The sequence below is a fragment of the Rattus norvegicus genome, chromosome 7 (assembly GCF_036323735.1).
Source record: "Rattus norvegicus strain BN/NHsdMcwi chromosome 7, GRCr8, whole genome shotgun sequence".
Classification (NCBI taxonomy): domain Eukaryota; kingdom Metazoa; phylum Chordata; class Mammalia; order Rodentia; family Muridae; genus Rattus; species Rattus norvegicus.
In genome coordinates, this window is record NC_086025.1 from 111259249 (window position 1) to 111277432 (window position 18184).

The 18184-nt window shown below is 51.6% G+C and overlaps 1 protein-coding gene across 2 annotated transcripts in view; it reads right to left on the reverse strand.

Annotated features, from left to right (window-relative positions):
* Window positions 1-18184, reverse strand: part of Myh9 (myosin, heavy chain 9) — an 80673-nt gene that overhangs the window by 34958 nt on the left and 27531 nt on the right. Inside the window, exons 2-4 of one of the 2 annotated variants that reach the window (NM_001305877.2) lie at window positions 17326-17677; window positions 12532-12688; window positions 761-788 (exon numbers count right to left, since the gene is read on the reverse strand). In NM_001305877.2, the coding sequence (NP_001292806.1) occupies window positions 761-788; window positions 12532-12688; window positions 17326-17658 (518 nt within the window). In that variant the 5' untranslated portion in view covers window positions 17659-17677. Of the gene's footprint in view, window positions 1-760; window positions 789-12531; window positions 12689-17325; window positions 17680-18184 lie in introns of those variants that run through there. The other variant, NM_013194.2, reaches the window with a different exon arrangement.

Below are 18184 nucleotides of genomic sequence, written 5' to 3' on the forward strand. Positions count from 1 at the left end.
AGTCCTCACTGAGATGTGGCTTCGTCCTCATCCTCCGGCCCACTGGGGGACAGTGCTGCTGTCTACCACTCTGCCCTTCTGTGGGTCCCCGTGAGGGAGCCAACATGAAGAGAAAGGAACAGCAACCAAATGGGATGCTCTGGAACCTTCTCTCGGTTTGCTTCCACGGCCCTCGAGAGCCAGACAAAAGTCGATTCATGCCACTGCCTACCCTGGTCACTTGGCAACCTTCAGAGCCAATGTTTTAGACATCAGGGAGGCAGCTGGTGACCTGGGAGCCAAAGGCACTAATGTGTGTTCCCTTCAAACATTCCTGAGAGGTAGTTTCTGTTCCATGAACTCCCCGCCTCCTTATTAAGATGGAAAGTCGCCAGATCAGCAAACCGGGGCCGGAGGGCATGCTGGGGGTTCTGAAAAGCCCGCTGGTGGCTCTCACTGGAGCCTCAGGTGCTCCTCCGCTGTCACCCACCCACACTAGAGTACTTTCCAGGGCTGATGCTCAGCTCAGCTCACTGAGACAACTGGTACAGCCCTGAGTCCTGTCCCAGGGAGGGGAGGGGCCTGAACTGGGAATGAGCTTATCAACCTGCCTTTGACAGGATAAAAATAATCTTTCCCCAGGAATAAGAGCAGGGATGAGTTCAATCCCCAGCACCACAAATAAAATCATCAGAGCAATGGACACCACACACACACTCTCTCCCTCTCCCTCTCCCCCTCCCTCTCTCCCCTAACCCCTCCCTCTCTCAGAAACACTTACGTGCAAAGGATGGACTGATCTTCTCGGTCTGCAACAAAGAGGACATCAGGTTACCTTGGATAGGAAGAAGAAACCTCCCCCTTCCTATCTCAACGGAGAGTTGCCAAGATAGGGAACAAAGACTTAAATGCTTCTCTGAAAGGACTCTCCCAAGCCTCCAACCTGGGCTTATTGTGGACAGCCTCAGAGGAGGGACATTCACAATGGAGGAGCCCCAGGCAGCTGCCTGCGTCCAGCTCTGGCTGCACACCCCTGCCACCCACTCCAGCCCATGAATATCAGGGGAAAATGCCCATGGCAGGCTTTTGCAACACTGCCCACATTTAAGTAAGGAATATGGTTTAAGGGGCCAGAAAACAGAGCAGGCGACATGGCAAGGCCTAGCTTACAATGGGACAGTCCCAGTATGGGACACTGAGCCTTCTCTGAGCCCCATGCACTCCTCCATGTTGTGAGGTAGCACATGTAAAAGGGACACATGTGAATCCACATGCATGGTGCTTGGCTCATGTAAGGCACAATGAATGACGACAGGATAGGGGGAGCCAGGAATAAATGGCAGCTTCTGGCATGAGCCTGTGACAGCCTGCTCTCTACACACCAGTGGCAAGAACTTCCAACAGTCACCCTACCTTCACAAGTTCAGCAAGGAGAAATAGGAATGTTCCCCTCTGCAAGGAGGGACAGCCACAGCTCCCTGCACTCTGAACTCTAAGCTAAGATGGCCAAGCTCCGGGACCATGGGCCCACCTCAAACCCTATAGTTAAACAGTTGAACCCAGCCCCCATGGGCCGTTTGGTAACATCAGAACCACAGCGAGGTACCTGACCATGACGCTTCACAGCACAGCATACACTGGCTACCCACCCTACTTCATGATTATTTTGATAAATATAACATATAAACAGACCTGGTGCTGACCCTGTGAATACAGTAAACTAACTCACAGTGGTATGGGGAGGGGGTAGGGGAACAGGAGAACCAGTCAGGGGCACTCGTGGCTGCTGGCCATCATGTTGGCACTCCTGGCCCTTGCACGGGCTCAGGACCCCATGTGACAAGGTGCTGGGTGAATGACTCATGGTTTTCTGTGCACATGGCCTCGGGACAGGGAATTAACCATCCAGTGGCAGACTGACCAGGCAGATCTCGGTGCTCTGCAGGTGAGCTTTCTAGCATACCTCAGCAGCATACCTGCCGAGTACACACAGCCATCTCTACTCTATCAGGACTCATACAGGATGCAGGGGAAAAGCCTTACATCCCACACAGGCAGCAGCTGCCACTGCCCTCGGCTGCAGCCTTCATGCTAATCTCCCAAGAAATAGCCACCAAGCCAGGCACTTGGAGGCAGAACTGCTGTGGACATAAGCGAGGTTGAACCATAAAGCTGATAAACCAAACCCCCAAATCAAGAAAAAAGGAAAACATCTTGGAATGGGGCCCCCATCATCCCACTCACACCAATACCACCCCACTTGCCTGAGAACCACTCAGAGACAAGTCAAGAGGGGACACTCAACCTTCCTCCCCCTTGCTCTGCCCCTCCACCCCCAAATGCTGCCAGACAAGGCCTAGGACCGAACCGAGCCTGGGTATGATGGCAGGAGTGGACAGACCAGAGGACAGCTGCTTCTACCCCTTCTCCCCCAACAGCAGTGTGGCCCAGGAAGCTGAAGCAAGCATTTCTGTCATCCCAGGCCCTGCCCTCTCCCAGCAGCTCCCTGTGGTCGGCCCCAGCTGTGGCTGCAGGCGGGCATGTTTAGTCACCGCTCTGGAGCAGGCAAGAATGTACCTGCGTGTGCTGGCGAGGCACGAGCAGAAAGGGCCTGGTACTACCATAAAAGGAAACATTCTCCATTCCTTTCAGAAGGAACTGGTTCCCAGGGCTGTCCAGGCCCAGGCCCTGGATGACTGGAATTCCTTTATGTGAGGAGGAGTCAGAATTATTCACTACTGAACAGGAAGCAGGGTGGCCAACCCACACGGACACACATGCACAAAAGTAGAGACATGCAGGCAGCTGCATTTAGTCCCATATGCACACAGAAGCACACATGCATACACACGAGAATGTGTGCACAGACATGTGAGCAGGAACAGAGTGCACAAAGCAGCACACACACAGACACTTGTGCTTAAATAGATCCACCGCATGCAATGTACTTATGTATATACATATACATAGAGGCCTGCGCGTAGAGCCGGACTCACCATGAAACTTCTGCCTACCCAGGACCCTTAGCTCTCCCCGTGACCTGTCCTCTCCACTTCTGCTGCCATCCACACAGCCCAAACACAAGTCCAGAGGAATCCCGGGTGCTTCAGACTCTGCTGAGCCACCGCCAAGGGGAGTAAGGCCCCCAGCACCGAGCATGCATGGTAGGCTTAGAGTGACGCAAACTGCCTCTAACTCCTCACGATCCTTACAACACTTTCTGGAAGTCTTACTCAGATACCTGACCTCCTGAGTAGCCAAAGGAAACTCTCACCACTCGGAAAAGAAAGGTAACTTTTTTCACAGCGCTTATGTTTGAAGTTTGCTCCTGAGCTCAGGGCATCCCTTGCAGATAATGAAGTTGCAGCAAGTGGTAGGCCTGAACCAGTTCATCCTGCTTCCTGCCACCCTGTGTGTTCGGGTAGGGACCTCCCCTGACACTCATGACAACAGTCTTGCCTCACACTGTCATCTCAGAAGCTGAGGACACTCGCAGGCCTCCTAAAGCCATTGTTTCTGCCCAAGTCCATACTTGGTCCTATGCAGTCTAACAGGTTATCTGAAACACCCTTATTTCTTTCTTCTAACCTGGGACTTGGGGAGGTAACAGCCACCAGCACAGCCTTATTCAGACACACAGGCTCTGAATCACAGGACCCATCTCAGCCTGTGTCAGAGGATGTGGGCTGAGGTAGCACTGTGAGTCTCAGCCATGGTCTCTAGAACTCTCAACATTCCTCAGTCAGAACAAAGCCCTGAGCAGGGGACACTGGCTGGCAGAGAGCAGTTTGACTGCTACTGGTCCACACACCCAGAGCAGTTAGACCTTGACCTCTGGGAATGAGCAAGGTCTGTTCTGAAGACCTGTGGAAATAAATGCCTGAGGCCCGCTCAGAATGCTTTTCTTAGCCACCCCCACACCACAGCTCTAAGCACCTAACAGAACCTTCCAGAACCGCAAAAAAAAAAAAAAAAAAAAAAAAAAAGGGCTCCCATAAGTTAAACATTCAGCAGTCAAGCTCTTCCTGCCTGTGACTAGACTTTAAACCTAGAGGCCCAGGGTTGGGTCCACAGAATGAGATCAGAGCTGATGTGGCCACCCTGAGTGGACAGGTTTCTAGCCAACTCGGAAGACCACTGAGGCCTGCAGGTGTTTCATTCCAGGCATTTAGAGGCTTGCACGCATGGGGGAGGGGAGCGGGCAGATACACTATGGCTCACTTCCTCTGTGAGAGGAGCTATGGCTGGTTCTTGTCCATAAAAGGCTGTGAGGCTTGAGACTACTAACAGTGGTGACATCAGCCAGACAGGAAGTATAGGAGGAAGGGTGCAGGCCACTACTAGAACTGACTCATGGCTGGGCTCAGAGAGTGTGTACCTCCCTGGAGGAACTGTCATAAGGCCACAACTGGGTTAGTGCCTCCCTGAGGGAGCCCATCTCCAGGTCCACTGGCTTCTCTGGAGCTGAGAAGATCTGTCAAGGTAGGCAAACAAGCCTACCCTAGTCAGGACTATGACAAGCAGCCCCCCTTTGAATGTACTCTGGGGAAAACTGCACAGCAGATCTGAGGGTAGCTTAGTCTGTGAAGACTGTGGGCAAAGTGACTCCAGCTGGCTCACTGAGCAAATGCTGCAACTCCAGTCACCTCTCTGAACCCTAGCTGGGTCTCAGGGAGCCACAGCACAAAGGACTTTGCAAAGCGTATAAAGTGTGAGGTACCAGTTCAAAGCTAGAAGTGGGAAGGCCTTAGTGTGGCCTGCAGAGAAGGCCACAGATCCTGAGGAACCTGATGATTCAAGTCCAGAATTGAGGAGAGAACTCAGGACTTTGTCCCAGTAAATGCACCAACAGCTGGGTCCAACCTCTATGCACATTGGCCAGGGCCACTCTCATGATGAAAGCGAGCCTGTGGAGCGCTGAGGCCATCTCCACAGCCAGCTGATCACAGCTTGGGTGACAGGCTTGGGAAGTAGACAGAAAGGAGAGAAGAGAAGGTGTGAAATACCACTTCCTACTTATTAGCAGAGGTTGTAGACAGGCTGAACAGAGGTTTCTAGCAGTCTCCAACAGACAGCCCCTTAAGAAGGAAACCCCTTGGGGGCTGGAGAGATGACAGTGGTTTAGGAGCACTGACTGCTCCTCTTCCAGAGGTCCTGAGTCCAATTCCCAATAATTACATGACAGCCCACAACCATCTGTAATGGAATCCAATGCCCTCTTCTGGTGTGTATTAAGACAGCAACAGACAGTGTACTCATATACATATAATAAATAATTAAAAAAAAAAAAAGGAGCCCCTTGCCAGGGTCCCCCAAGCACACAGCATGGACCTGGATGCACAAGTAGCTGCTCACTCAGCAGCAATCCCTGCTAGAGACAGACCCACGCTTGCACTGCTCAGGGAGACCTGGTACAAAGCCAGGCCCCGGTGCAGAAGGCAGGAGTCGGGCAGCCCTCCCTGCTGGATGATTAGAACACAGCTGCAGAGATGACTCTTGACTTCACTGTGCTGAGATGAACACGGTCCCACACAAGCTTTCTCTCAGCCAGATGCACCAGCAAAACTCAGGTGCACAATTGGACAATTTCCCCCTCTCTGCCAGAAAGACTGAGACACAATGTTCTTGATGGCAGCCCGCCTGGCACAGACGACTCCGACAGGTTTCTGGCCTTTTTAGATATCCAAAACCACATGAGTGCCCACTACCCATGGCAAACGCCTTCAGGTGGCATCGTGATCAGCCCTGCCTTGCTCATTCCCAACACCTCCCTTGGGGACTAGCAAAGGCAAGGTAGAAAGGGGTGTCCCTTGCTGGGTCCCAGACAGAGGGTTAAGGAGCCACAGCTCATGGCTCTGCAGAGCTGTGCCTTGGGGAAGGAGCAAAGGGAGAGTAGGACAGAAGCAGTAGGACAGGAGCCGTATGGACACAGCCAGGCACGGCTCAGGGAGAACTGGTCCAAAGGGCAACCTGTTGCCCCACCTCCACCCAATAAGCTCAAAAGCATCAGTTAGAGGTGTGGGGCTGGAGCCACCTTGCCAGTCTACTTAGAAGTATGCTGGAGGCTGCCAAGAAGAGCAGGCCACAGGAGCACAGTGGCACACCCTCGCCTTTCTGCTTGGACCTCCCACTGTATTTCTAGACCAGCTAAAGGTGGACGGACAAAACTACGAACAGACTTTAACCACCAGGCTCTACTATCTGAATGCTAAAAACACCTTAGGTCCTTGGGAGCCAATCCTGAGCCAGTAACCGGGGTTAACATTGCAGGAACTTTATGTGTGCAGGCTGCCCACTTTGACTTCAAGGAATTATTTTTGCTCATCTCATAGCTTTACTCCTGAAAGCCAATAAATGGGGAAAGGAAAGCGGCTCTCTGCTCTGAACACAGCACTGTCTGGCTCTAGTATACTGATGGGCCATAGCCCCAGCGCAGTCTCTGATAGATCGTGGGAGGGCAGGACACACACACATTGATACAACAATGCTGACAGCAAGCAGACATGGTCTGCCCACTGGATTTTACAGTGGATTTTTAAAAGATGGAGTTTGCCCATGTATGTCTACGTGCCTGGTGCCCTCCAAAGCAAAAGAAGGCATTGGACCCCTTAGAACTGGAGTTACAGACGTTTGTGAGCCACCATGTGGATGCAGGGGGCTCAAACCCTGGCCCTCTGGAAGAGCAGCCAATGCTCTTAACCAGTGAACCATCTCTCCAGCCCCTACAGGTGGATTTACCTTTGCTGGCAGGGATAGACAAGGGTGCACTGACTCACAAAATCAGACCGTCAACTTTCCAACTACTCCGATTAAAAAAGCAGTTTTGCTGGCCCAGGTCAAAGCGTGAAGTGGGGAGGGGACCGTTGAGTTTTGGTGAAAACCATAAAGCTGAGTTGTGAAGGAAGGAGCTAGAGATACGGGTCAGCAGATTACTGGATTCAAAAGTGATCCACCAGGTACAATCTTCAGCATACACACACAAAAAAAAGAAGCCAACAGAAAGGACCTATACATCACTGCTCCTCTTTAGACATGAGATCAAGAGAACGGGTGAGATTAGCTTGGAGGTAACTCACTCCAAGAGCAGACCTGCCATCCAGGGAGCAGCCATGAGCAGGCTCCTAGCTCCAGAGAAGAGTGGGAGAAGTCAGTGGGAGGCTTGTGAGTCAGCTCAGTGCCTCTACTGGCCCACCAGCAATAGGGGAGGAAGAGAGGCCACGGAGTAAATGACGCTCTCCTAGAAGACCATCACTATCAGCCCAGGGCCTCACTGCAGCAGGGCTGAAGGCCCTCTGAAATCCTGAAGGCAGCGCTGTGGCTGACACTGAAGCCCCTGGAGGGAGGGTGCACCTGCTCATTTGCCAGTAAGCAGGCTGGAGGGTAGAGTCAGGACTGGGCTTTGGGAAGTCCATGGAGCTGCTACCCCTTCCACAGGCACCTGGCACACAGGCCTGCACTGCCTACAACCACTCCTGAATCTCTGTAGCTTAGCCTAGCCACAAGCTTGAGTGGCAGAAAAAAAAAAAAAAAAACAATAAAGACTTTATAACGGTGCCAATCAGCTAGTAGAGAAAGAGCAAGAGTCCTGCTTTATTCGATCTAAACTCCATTTTCTTCCCAGAGACGGCCCCTCTTGTTCACAAGGCTTCTCTCCCTACAGCTGAGGCTTGACTGTAGTCTACAAAGTGCTTAGTGGTTTTCTAAACCCCATACCTACCCCACCTCAAAGTTCCAGGGCACACCACCTCTGTGTCACTGTCAGAGGGTCCCCACCCCACACTGTCATCTGGTACCTCTGGGTACCAGTCAGCAATCCTCTCAGCAGGACCTATGGCCCGCACATGTAGATGTTCTACAGTACACAGGAGGCATGAGGCAAGCCCTGTTTCACATAGACACAGAGCATGGCCCTCCTCAGGAAAGCCACACTGCCTCCTGAGGCACACGACCAGGCACAGGGCCGACTCCATACTTCCCAGCAGACAGTGGGGCCTTTGTGAGAAGACTGGCAGGGCTCAGACCTCCTGGCCAGCACATTCCTGCTTAAGTGGAGTCATCACATCTGTGGCTTCCCACTGCTCCAGCTCCAATGCTGCCACTCAGAACCTGAAATACTCTCCTGGACTCTGACGAGTCGGGGATTTTTCCTCAAGAAGACTTAGCACCAGCTGATCAGATACCGAGAGGTGAAGGGAGGGCTTTCCCATGTGCATGCGCCCCCACCTAACTGCTACATACCATGAATTCCTTCAAGGACTAGCCAGAAAAGAGGTAGCCATGACCCCCTTGTTCAGGTGGGGAAAAAGAGAGACCCCCCACCCCCACCCCCAGTCCCAATAGATGACACATCAGCTATCACACCTGAGCCCATCCCTTCACCTGTGAGCCAGGGGAACCATTCTTAGATGGTAAGGGCACTCACCAAGCTCACTGTCACTGTTTACCCAAGAAGGTCAGTCAGCCACCCAGAGGAATGTGGTCATTCAGTGACCAACCACTTCCAGGGCAGCTTCCAGAGAAGCAAAGAAGGGATGGAGAGAGGGCTAGCACAGTGCAAAAGGCAGGCCTGCAATGCAAGCTAACTTTGATGCCTCCCCTGCAAACCCTGTGAGCTCACTGGAACGCCAGCATCCATCCCTGAGTGAGCCAGACTGGCTCAGAGCTAACAAAAAGCACAGCTTTTCTACCTGCGCTGGGAGAATAACTGAGCTTAAGCCAAATTCTCTCACTGATCAGACCAACACTCACTCTCACCAACAAGGGCCCAGAGGAAGCCAAAGCTCCCCTCCCCCAGTCCACACACAGGGAACAGGTGCTACGGCCTCCTTTCCACCAGCAGCCGCTGGGCCTGCCCTGGGATACGCCTGCACCCTACATGCTGGGGGCAGCAACACAGGCTCAAGGTCTCACCTGGCTCCTAAGGCTAAAACGCCTCTTAATAGCCAAGACTGCAAAAATGAAACAAATGGAGAGCCAGAGCTGTAAGCCTGCAAACACAACTCTAATTAAACCCAAGGCTGGAGATTAAAACAACAAACAAAACTGTGCAGGCAGGCACGTCTGGGCCACAGCAGAACCACTTATTAACATGAAGCAGCCAAGTTTCCCGTGGGCTCTACCTCCACGGTGCCTTCACTGACGCCACGCTGGCCTCAGCAGCCACAACTTCCTTGAACTCTGAGACACCTGACACCTGTTGCCACTGCCCTGGCAGCAGCGGCTTGCCTTGCCGTGCAACTGTAGCCCCAGACCTGTCGGCAAGCCTGTCTTCTCTGTCATCTGGACTGCGGAGGCCTCCAGGGACAGGGTAGTAGCCGAGCCCTTTTTAATATTCCAACATTTCTTATTACCTGCTTGTGTGGCCGAAGCCAAACACCGCACCCTTCAATGCTCTACCCTGTGCCCATACTAATGGCAGACAATACTAATCTATCCCAGCATTCTTTGAGATTGTCTCAAATCTTTGATAGTACAGGGTCCAGACAACTTATAAAGCTTGGTCTAGGGATTTTCAACTGGGAGCAATTTTGTCCATCAGAGAACATCTAATGGAAGTGGCTGGGGATTTTTTTTGTGGTCACAACTAGGGAGAATGAAAGAGGCCAGGATAACTACCATGCATCCTACAGAATCCCAAGTGTCGCCTCTGACAAATAGAAATAGGTCACCTGTCATCCGAAGCAGGGTGAAACTGAAGGACTACAGGCAGTAACTGAGATTGAACAGGCAAACCCAGCACTGAAGGCTTCAGAGACAAGGGCCCTGGGAGGGGCTCAAAAAGTCTGTCTCATAACAGTCCCCAGACAAAGCCACCAACCACCTTATTTGGTAAAATGAATGCTAGTATGTCATAAGCCACAGTCAACTCGGGAAAGAAATTTTTGTCTAGTTCTTGGGGGAGGGGGGACAGAAGAGGAACCATCTGGATCTACCTTCTGAGATGCAAAAGACAAAGCAAACCTGCCCCCATCCCCCAGAGTGAGCAGCAAGTCCAAAACAGAGGAACAAGCCCCAATAGACTGCCGGTCAAGGTTCCACCTCTAATGCCTGCCTTAGAGCGAGACCCCAGGGCTCCTTTGGGAGACACTCTCTACTAGTGACCCACCATGACACAGGCAGGCTGTGTGAGTAACTTCCTTCACATCCCAAGAACAAGACACCTACTGCTAAAGGCTTTGTGGGCCCACTGTGTACAAGGAACTGACCAGCAACCTAGAACATGCTTAGTAGGTCCACATGGGGGTCAAAGAGTTCCAGCAAGCCCAAAGCAAAACAGAAAGCAAGGTGGGAGCTTCTCAGACTGTGGGTGAGACTGCAGCCCCAGCCTGCACAGGGCTCCCAGGTACCCTACACTGCCAACCGTCTCCTCCACCTGCTCTTGCCCTCAGGGTCCTAGTCAGCTCCTTCCCTCATGAGGCCGGGAAGGAAGGAGACACATTTTTTTTAATCTCTTTCTCTTAACCATTTCCAATCTATGTGACTTTCAGGAATCCATCCCCAAACTTTCTTCTCATGAAGAATGAGAATTAATAACTCTCTTGGGAAAGAGCCCTACAGGTTTTGCGATGAGAGTCTAAAAGTTCAGCTCCAATGATCAGCTGCGGGAGCCTCTCTCCACTGCTCTTCCCTGACAGGCCAGAAGAGAGCAGCTTAAATCCCAGAGAGAACGAGAGCATGCCCTCCCTACTCAGGAAGACCCCAAATGCACTTCTCCCATCGAGCTGGGGAGGGCCAAGGGAAAGTGACTCAGAACCTCAAGAGACGGAGACTCAGACTCCTCTGGAGTCTCAGAGTGTTCTCCTGCCAGACTGTTCTCATTAGCACTTTCAAACAGACATCTACTTTCAAACCAAAGGGCTGGCTTCCACAGGAATTCTGATAGATATGAACGCAAGCCAAAGGCTAGGCCAAACTTGTGCATGCTGCCTAAGGTATAACCGAGAAACACCTTCTACAAAGACTGTGGGCCAGGTGAATGCTGCACACTGCCATTTTACCCCACTAAACCAGGGCAAAGACATACGAGGGGTATCACCACCACTGCCCAGATGGACCATGGCGTTTAAAGAACAAAGAACACCAGAAACCACTATCAAAATAAGACAGCCAGGCTGCTGGGAGTCGGGTCTGACTTAGGATTACGTATGCCAGGGCTATGCTTGTTCTAAGACGACAATAACAGCATGGGCTTCATCCATACTGAAGAGAGAAAATAGAAGCTTAAAATGCCTGAGTCCAGTCAAGCATCACGGGCTTCACATCAAGTGTGGATCTCCTCCTGGCGGGCCGGGGGGCTGCAGAGAGCAGAGTGACTCAGCGAGCACTGGGTGCAGATGGGGCAACGGTGAAGCGCCTAAGCAGAAAGACCTGCCAGAGAACTGCAGGGCCTCCCTGGAGTAGGGGGAAGGGGGCGGGGTGGGCTGGGGATAGGGCTGTGAAAGCTCTGTGTATGTCTACGCCTGAGATCTGTGGTCAGAAGAGACGGAGGCTCTGTTACTATGGAGACTAAGAGGCCAACAGTATGGATAAAGATTGCAAAGCCTGACCTAAGGCCAAAGCTGTGAGAACAGGAAGAAAATAGGACCAGAAACATTAAGAGAATGGATGCCTACAGAGTAAACTGAGGCCATGCATGGGGAAGCACAAGACAGGAGAACCAAGTTTAAGACCATCCTAGGCTACATAGTGAGGCACTACCTTAGAACCCAGAAAACAAAAGCAAAACCCAAAGTTAAGTATTGGCTGATGTGGGAAAGGGGTGATGCCAGGAGAGTGTGTGTGACATGCCTAGGTTCCAGGCTTCACGCTTGGACGTGTAAGGATGGACTGGGATTTTAGCCAGGCACTGACAGCAGAAACCATTCCACTGAAGGAAAGGCCGGGGCTGAGGGTGAACCTCAGAGGAGCACCCATAGGCAGAATAGAGAACCATGGAGACAGCCAAGCAGACCAGGGAGGGTGAGCCCAAGGGAGCAGAGAGACAACTGAAGGGAAGGCAGAGTGGGAGACTGCCCCGCACCAGGCAGGGGGGAAGGAGGTAGGAACACAGATCTACAGAGATAATGGGTGACCTGTCAGTCAGTCTAGCCAGGAAGTAGCCAAAGGGTGTAGCTCAGAGGAGAGGGGATTACTGAACAAACATCCTCCCAAAGGACTCCACTGTGATGGGACAGAGAACCTGGGCAAGTGGAGGGGTGCAGCCACCAAGGGAGACCTCACATTTATTCTTTAAAAAGGGAAAGTACACCAGCATATCACCAGCTACACTAGGAATGCGGAAGGGAGAATGCGGAGAAAAGAAGGACCTAGAACAGACCTGAAAACTGATGTGGGCAACTCAGAAGGATGAAATAGTAGGAAAACAAAGTATCGTCTCTAAAGTTCCTATAAACATGTCCTTTATATAGCCACTGGCTCTGGCTCTTGATGATGACCCCCACCCCCTCACCAGACACTAGAGCAATGGGAATCAGCTCTTGCAAGTGACTGACACTGCCGGTAAGGATGGAACCTGGAGGGCCAGGCAAGGACCTCCGGGCCTTAAGCACTCACCCTGCATCATGCTCCTGTAGGCAGTGTCTGTGATGGCATAGATGTGGGGCGGCATCTCGTGCCTCTTCTTGCCCTTGTACATGTCCACGATCTCCTCTGAGTAGATAGGCAGGTTCTTATAAGGATTAATGACCACACAGAACAGGCCTGAATAGGTCTAAAGAAAGCAACAGAAGGGAATGTTTTAGCAAGTCTGATTCTCCACAACATTCAAATCGCGCGGCTGAGTGTCCAACTGTTTCCAAGGCCACACCTCAGCCTAGGGTGAAAGCGCTCCCTGGTGTCCCTGCTCCTGTTGAAGCTTGTGGGGCGGGAGAGGTGAGGGACAACTCAGATCCAGCCAGTGGTGGGAGCAGGCAGAGGTAGGTGAATCTCTGAGCTGAGATCAGCTAGGTCTGCAAAACAAGTTCTAGGATAGGCAGGGCTGCAAGGAGACGCCCTGTCTTGAACTCAGATCCTAGTACAATAAGGTAGATGTCTCTCATGAGAGATGCAGAGATAAAGGGTTCAACTGTGTCCCAGAAAACTGCAGAGAAACACAAGTTATTCACACACACACACTCTCTCTCTCCACCCTCTAACACTGGAAAAGCTCTCTTTCTAAATCAAGTAGGCCCTCAGTGGCTAAAAAATAGCTCATGTCCTGCATTCCTGTGCAAATCTTTCAAAAACATAAAGGCCACTTTGGGGGTCCTCTAAAAGCCCTCTCCAGAGGCAGAAACTCAAAACTGCCAATACCCTTAATGCCGGATACCCACAACATCCCCAAATCTCTCCGGCTACTTTGATCTTTAAAAGAAAACCCCTGGGTCAGATAGGCAAGGTTCAAACCCAGGGTGCTGGGGGCAGGGAGCATCCCTTAGCCTTCTGCCTCAGTTCCCACTCTATAAAGACCACAGGCTGAAGCTGGCTCCTTCCTGCAAGGTGAGGGGTAGGAACTCACTGATGGGTCAGGACAGCTGCTTCCTACAGACAGCTCTTCCCTCCCATGTTTCTAAGGAATTAGAATTCTAATAAATCCAATTCTAATAAATCCCCCTTCCTAACACACAGATGGCAGACCCTTAACCAGCATGAGAACTGCCCCTGCCAAGGGGACCCAGGGTGCTCAGTTTAGGGGCATGGCTGTTTTCAAGCAGCAATAGCGTTCCCAGCACTATCTTCTTGGGAAAACAGATCCCGAGCTGGAGGGAAGGCTGGAGAGCAAGGCCCCTACCTCTACTGAAGGATATCAAAGGCCACAAGGCATAAAGCCTCACCGAGAACAAATTCAGGCCTCAAGAAGACCAAGGCCAACCGCCTGGGTCAGGAGGCCCATTCTCCAGATATCTTTGCCTCTCCTCATTCCACATTTCCTGCATCTTCACCGTATAGTTTATCCCCTGATCCAGGGGCAGCCCATCTGGGGAGCTGACCAAGATGTGCGTCCAGCCCCTCCTGCCTCCCTGCGCTCTCTCTGGTAAAGTACAAGGATAAACCCAGGGGTTTGCATAAAAGCCAGGCGTGAAGACAGGGCTCTTCCCCAGCAAGCTTTCTCCTTGGAACTGCCAAGAAAAATCAGACTGAGGACAATGCTCAGAGGAGCCACCACCCAGTCACTTGTCAGCTGCTTCCAAGTGCACTGCTCTACACGAGGGAGAGCGGGTAGCTTGGATGTAACAAGAGGCTCTGACTGCAGGTGGAACTGCAGCCTTCCTTCTTCTCAGGGAGTTATGGGAATGGGAGGGGCTAGCTGTGTGTTCTCCTGCCAACTACTCTATTCTCAAGGGACCAGGAAGGTTAAAGCGAAAAAGCCCAATGTGACAAGGGTTTAGGTGCTGCAAAAAGACAGGAGAAAGGTCATCTTGTAGTATCCCGTGTAAATGTCAGATGGCATCAGATGGGGATGAGATACAAGCCCAAAGAATAATGAGATCATGCCAGGATCTCCAAACACTTTGACTTTGTTCTCCGCCTTGGAGAAAACCTACCCTCCAAACCAATAAAAGCCAAGGACACATGGTCCTCATGTAAAACTGCCACACAGCCAGATGCTTGAAACAGCTGGCAAAAACAGAAGGGGACAGAGGGTCATTAGGACTGTTCTTTTGGGGGGTTGGGGATTTAGCTCAGTGGTAGAGCGCTTGCCTAGGAAGCGCAAGGCCCTGGGTTCGGTCCCCAGCTGGGGGGGGGGGGGGGGACCAAAGAAGGACTGTTCTTTTGGAGAGCTGGATGGACACTATAGAGGGCTCTAAAGGACTCTCTGGGCTGATCCCCCCTAAGCCAGGAACACTAGCCAGCTGAGCCCTGGGAAGGGGGTGCACAACTCAGGTGGGAGGAAGGAACACATTAAATGTTCATGGAGACACAGACGCTAAGCAATGGCTCTGCTCCCACTCGGTCACACCAGGAAGCTGCTCCATTCACAGGCCACAGAGGCTCTTTGTGCCCAATCGCCCCCTGTCCCAAGCCTCACCTCCCCCTAAAGGAAAAGACAGAGCAGCTGTGCTACAGAATTGGCCATGCCGCCCACAAAGCTAGGCAAATGCAGCATGAATGTTCCTGCAGTCACAGTGTGGAACCTTGGTGCACATATGTAGGCTGTGAAGGAGGCTGCAGCCCTGCCCAGCCAACCAAAGGCTTTGCTCACCCCACTGTTCTGCATCTGCTGGGATTTCTACTAACAACTCCTGGTGATGCTACTTGGGGGATGAAGTGTGACAGAGGGAGCTGCCTGACAAAGGAACCAAACAGAGCCAATGCCTGCCACCAGAGCTGGGATGGGGGTGGGGGGGGGGGATTAGCTTCCGTACACCACATCCACCTACAGAATGAAGCCCTGCACTGTGACTTACACAGGGGTACTGCTTAATACTGAATGCTCTTAATCACTAACATGGCCCATGTGAGCAGCTAGCTAGAGGCAAGTACAGGTGGTCAGCCTGTTGCCAACAGGGACTCAGTTAAATGGAGACATCAGTAAGAGGCCAAGGAGAGGACTAAGTAGTGGCAGACAGAGTCCAGATCTGGTGCAAGCCAGGAGCTACCTGGAAGCTCTAACAAGGAAGTGAAGCTCGAGGCACCATGTGACATAGTCAGTAAGGGGCAGAGCAGCACAGCAGAGTGGGTGTAACATCAGCAACAAAGCCTGCTAGGAGCACCCTACCCTCAGACCAGGGAAATGTGGATCCGTTATCTAAGCAGATACAAGGCTTTCTTCCTGCATTTTTCCACAGGCCCTCGATTTAAATTTCATGTTTAATGCTCCTGAGGGGCAAGAGTTTCGGATTCGTTGTATACACATTCTCACCAAAAGCTCCAGGTCCAGGGCTCAGAGGTTTGATTTAGTGGTAAAAGCCCTGCTCTTGCTGTGCTCCGGCCCGCCTGGGACTTCCGTGTGGAGGGTTCTGGCAGGTGAAATAGAAGCGATCAGCACAATGTGGAAATGGGAAATCATCTCAGAAAACTCAGTGGCTGGTCCCGAGCTCAGCATGCGAGCCCGCTCCTCCCCAAGATCAACAGCAAGCCTGGTGCACTGAGACGGCTTCCCAGCTGTCAGATAAGAGGGCTATAGAAACCCTGAGATATCTCGGGCCCTTGGGGTCTGAACTGTGTTACTCGGCCTTGAGAGCAAGACCACGGAGGCTACAGCAGCGCATTCAAACAAAGAGCTATTTTAACAAGAACAACCACCACATTATTTCTTCCTAAACACCTAAGCTAAAAAGAGGAACCTCCGACCTTGGCAGAAGCAAGGTATCAATGGGCAGGCCTTGGAGAGTGTTACAAAAGATGCATGGTTGAACCCCTGCGGTAGCTCTAAGGCCCACCACCTTCTGAGCTGCTGTAGCAAGTGTGGTCCTGCCAAATGCAAGGGAATAACTGGAGTGCGGAGGCTGAGAGACAAAACGATCCAGGAACCCGCAGAGCAGTTGCCTAAAGATTGTCTGTGGGAGACTCAGACGTGGATTTTGTGATAGAGAAATAAATATCTAAGCTCAAGAGAGCAGCAGATGTAGCAGCATCTGGATCATCTTGATGATATCAATGATCAAACATAAAATGATGCTGTTTTCAATGACTTTAAGAAAAAAAAAAAAGATAAACCTGGGGTGGGCAAACCTTGAGACCTCAGGGCCAGTAAAGCTCACATTGCCTACAACATGGGGCTGGGAAAATGCTGTCGACACTGCCCACACAGTGACAAAGGGGTCCACCTGAAAACAAAACAGAAGTCCAAACAGAAGAAAGTCACTCTGGTCTTTGGTGTACCTGGGGCCTTTGCACACACTGCTCTCAGGACACTAATGACACTTCTTTGTAGAACGTGACATGAAACCAGCACTAACAAACGTGTTGACATGTCACCAATCCACTCTGGACAGCTCAGCTCTGTTCTAAGTGTAACCTTACTTAGGAAGGGACCAACCGAATTCTACAAGGAAAACCTAAGAGGCACCAAAATGAGGCTGAACCAAACTGATGGCTATGGGGCTTGACAAGGCAGTACAGCAGAGTCAGGAGCCAGAAGACAGAGCCACTCCATGAAGAAGGAATTTACTATGTTGGCCTGAACCCAGAAAGATCTGAGGTCTGAGGCTAGCAGGTGGGAGCGTGCTCTTACTGCATGTGGCCAAAGACAGGGTGAGCGGGGAACAGGGTAATGTTCAAGCATCCCACTAGGATGCGCAGAGGCAGCAGCTGTGAGCATGTCACCTGGCACCGCTCAAAGCCCTCTTCTCGCCCACACAGTGGGAGCGCTGGTCGGCTGGCACCTAGGGGCAAAGCGAGAGTCCGCCCATCCCAGCCACTTACATAGATGAGCCCTGAGTAGTATCGCTCCTTGAGGTTGTGCAGCACCGAGGCTTCGTTGAGGCACGTGAGCTCTGCCATGTCCTCCACCTTGGAGAACTTGGGTGGGTTCATCTTCTGGATATCATCCTTGTTCACCTTCACCTTCTTCCCATTCTCCACCAGCTCCACAATGGCCTCTTCTCCCACCTCCTCCTTAAGGCTGGCTGGTTCAAAGCCATTCTTGGTGGAAGGCACCCATACCAGCTTCTTGGCAGCCCAGTCGGCCTGGGCCAGCGGGTTATTGATGAAGTTTTTATCCACATAGAGGTACTTGTCTGCAGCCTGCTGGGCCATGGTGACTTATGGCCAGGACCTACGTGAGGAACAACGACAGAACATGAGTCATGTCACAGTGAAATTCTACGTAAGCAGATGGGGAGACTGCCAGGATCTTTTTACCCGACACATCTGAGAGAAAGCAAGATTTGGTTAGAAATCAGTAAGTAAGTACACCATCCCGTGGTGCACATCAGCAAGTCCATAACAAGAAACTACCCTGGAAGGGAGGAGTGTACAAGTCAACAGAGACAGACTCAGCCAGTCTTCTGGTAAGGCAGCGGAGTGACCACGCACTCAACGCTGCCAAAAGCACAGCATTTTAATAGCCAAAATGGCAACCCATTACAAATGCACAATGACAGAAATAAGAACACAAGCCAGGCTCTGGGGTATACTGTGAAGGGGAAAGGAATAGGCATGGCTGGTGGGTCAGGAGGACGTGAGCACCCAGGACTTGCTCTTCTCAAAGCTCATCTGCAGAATCAAGCTTAGAAGCTAATACTCCTTTTTTTTTTTTTTAAAGATTTATTTATGTATATGA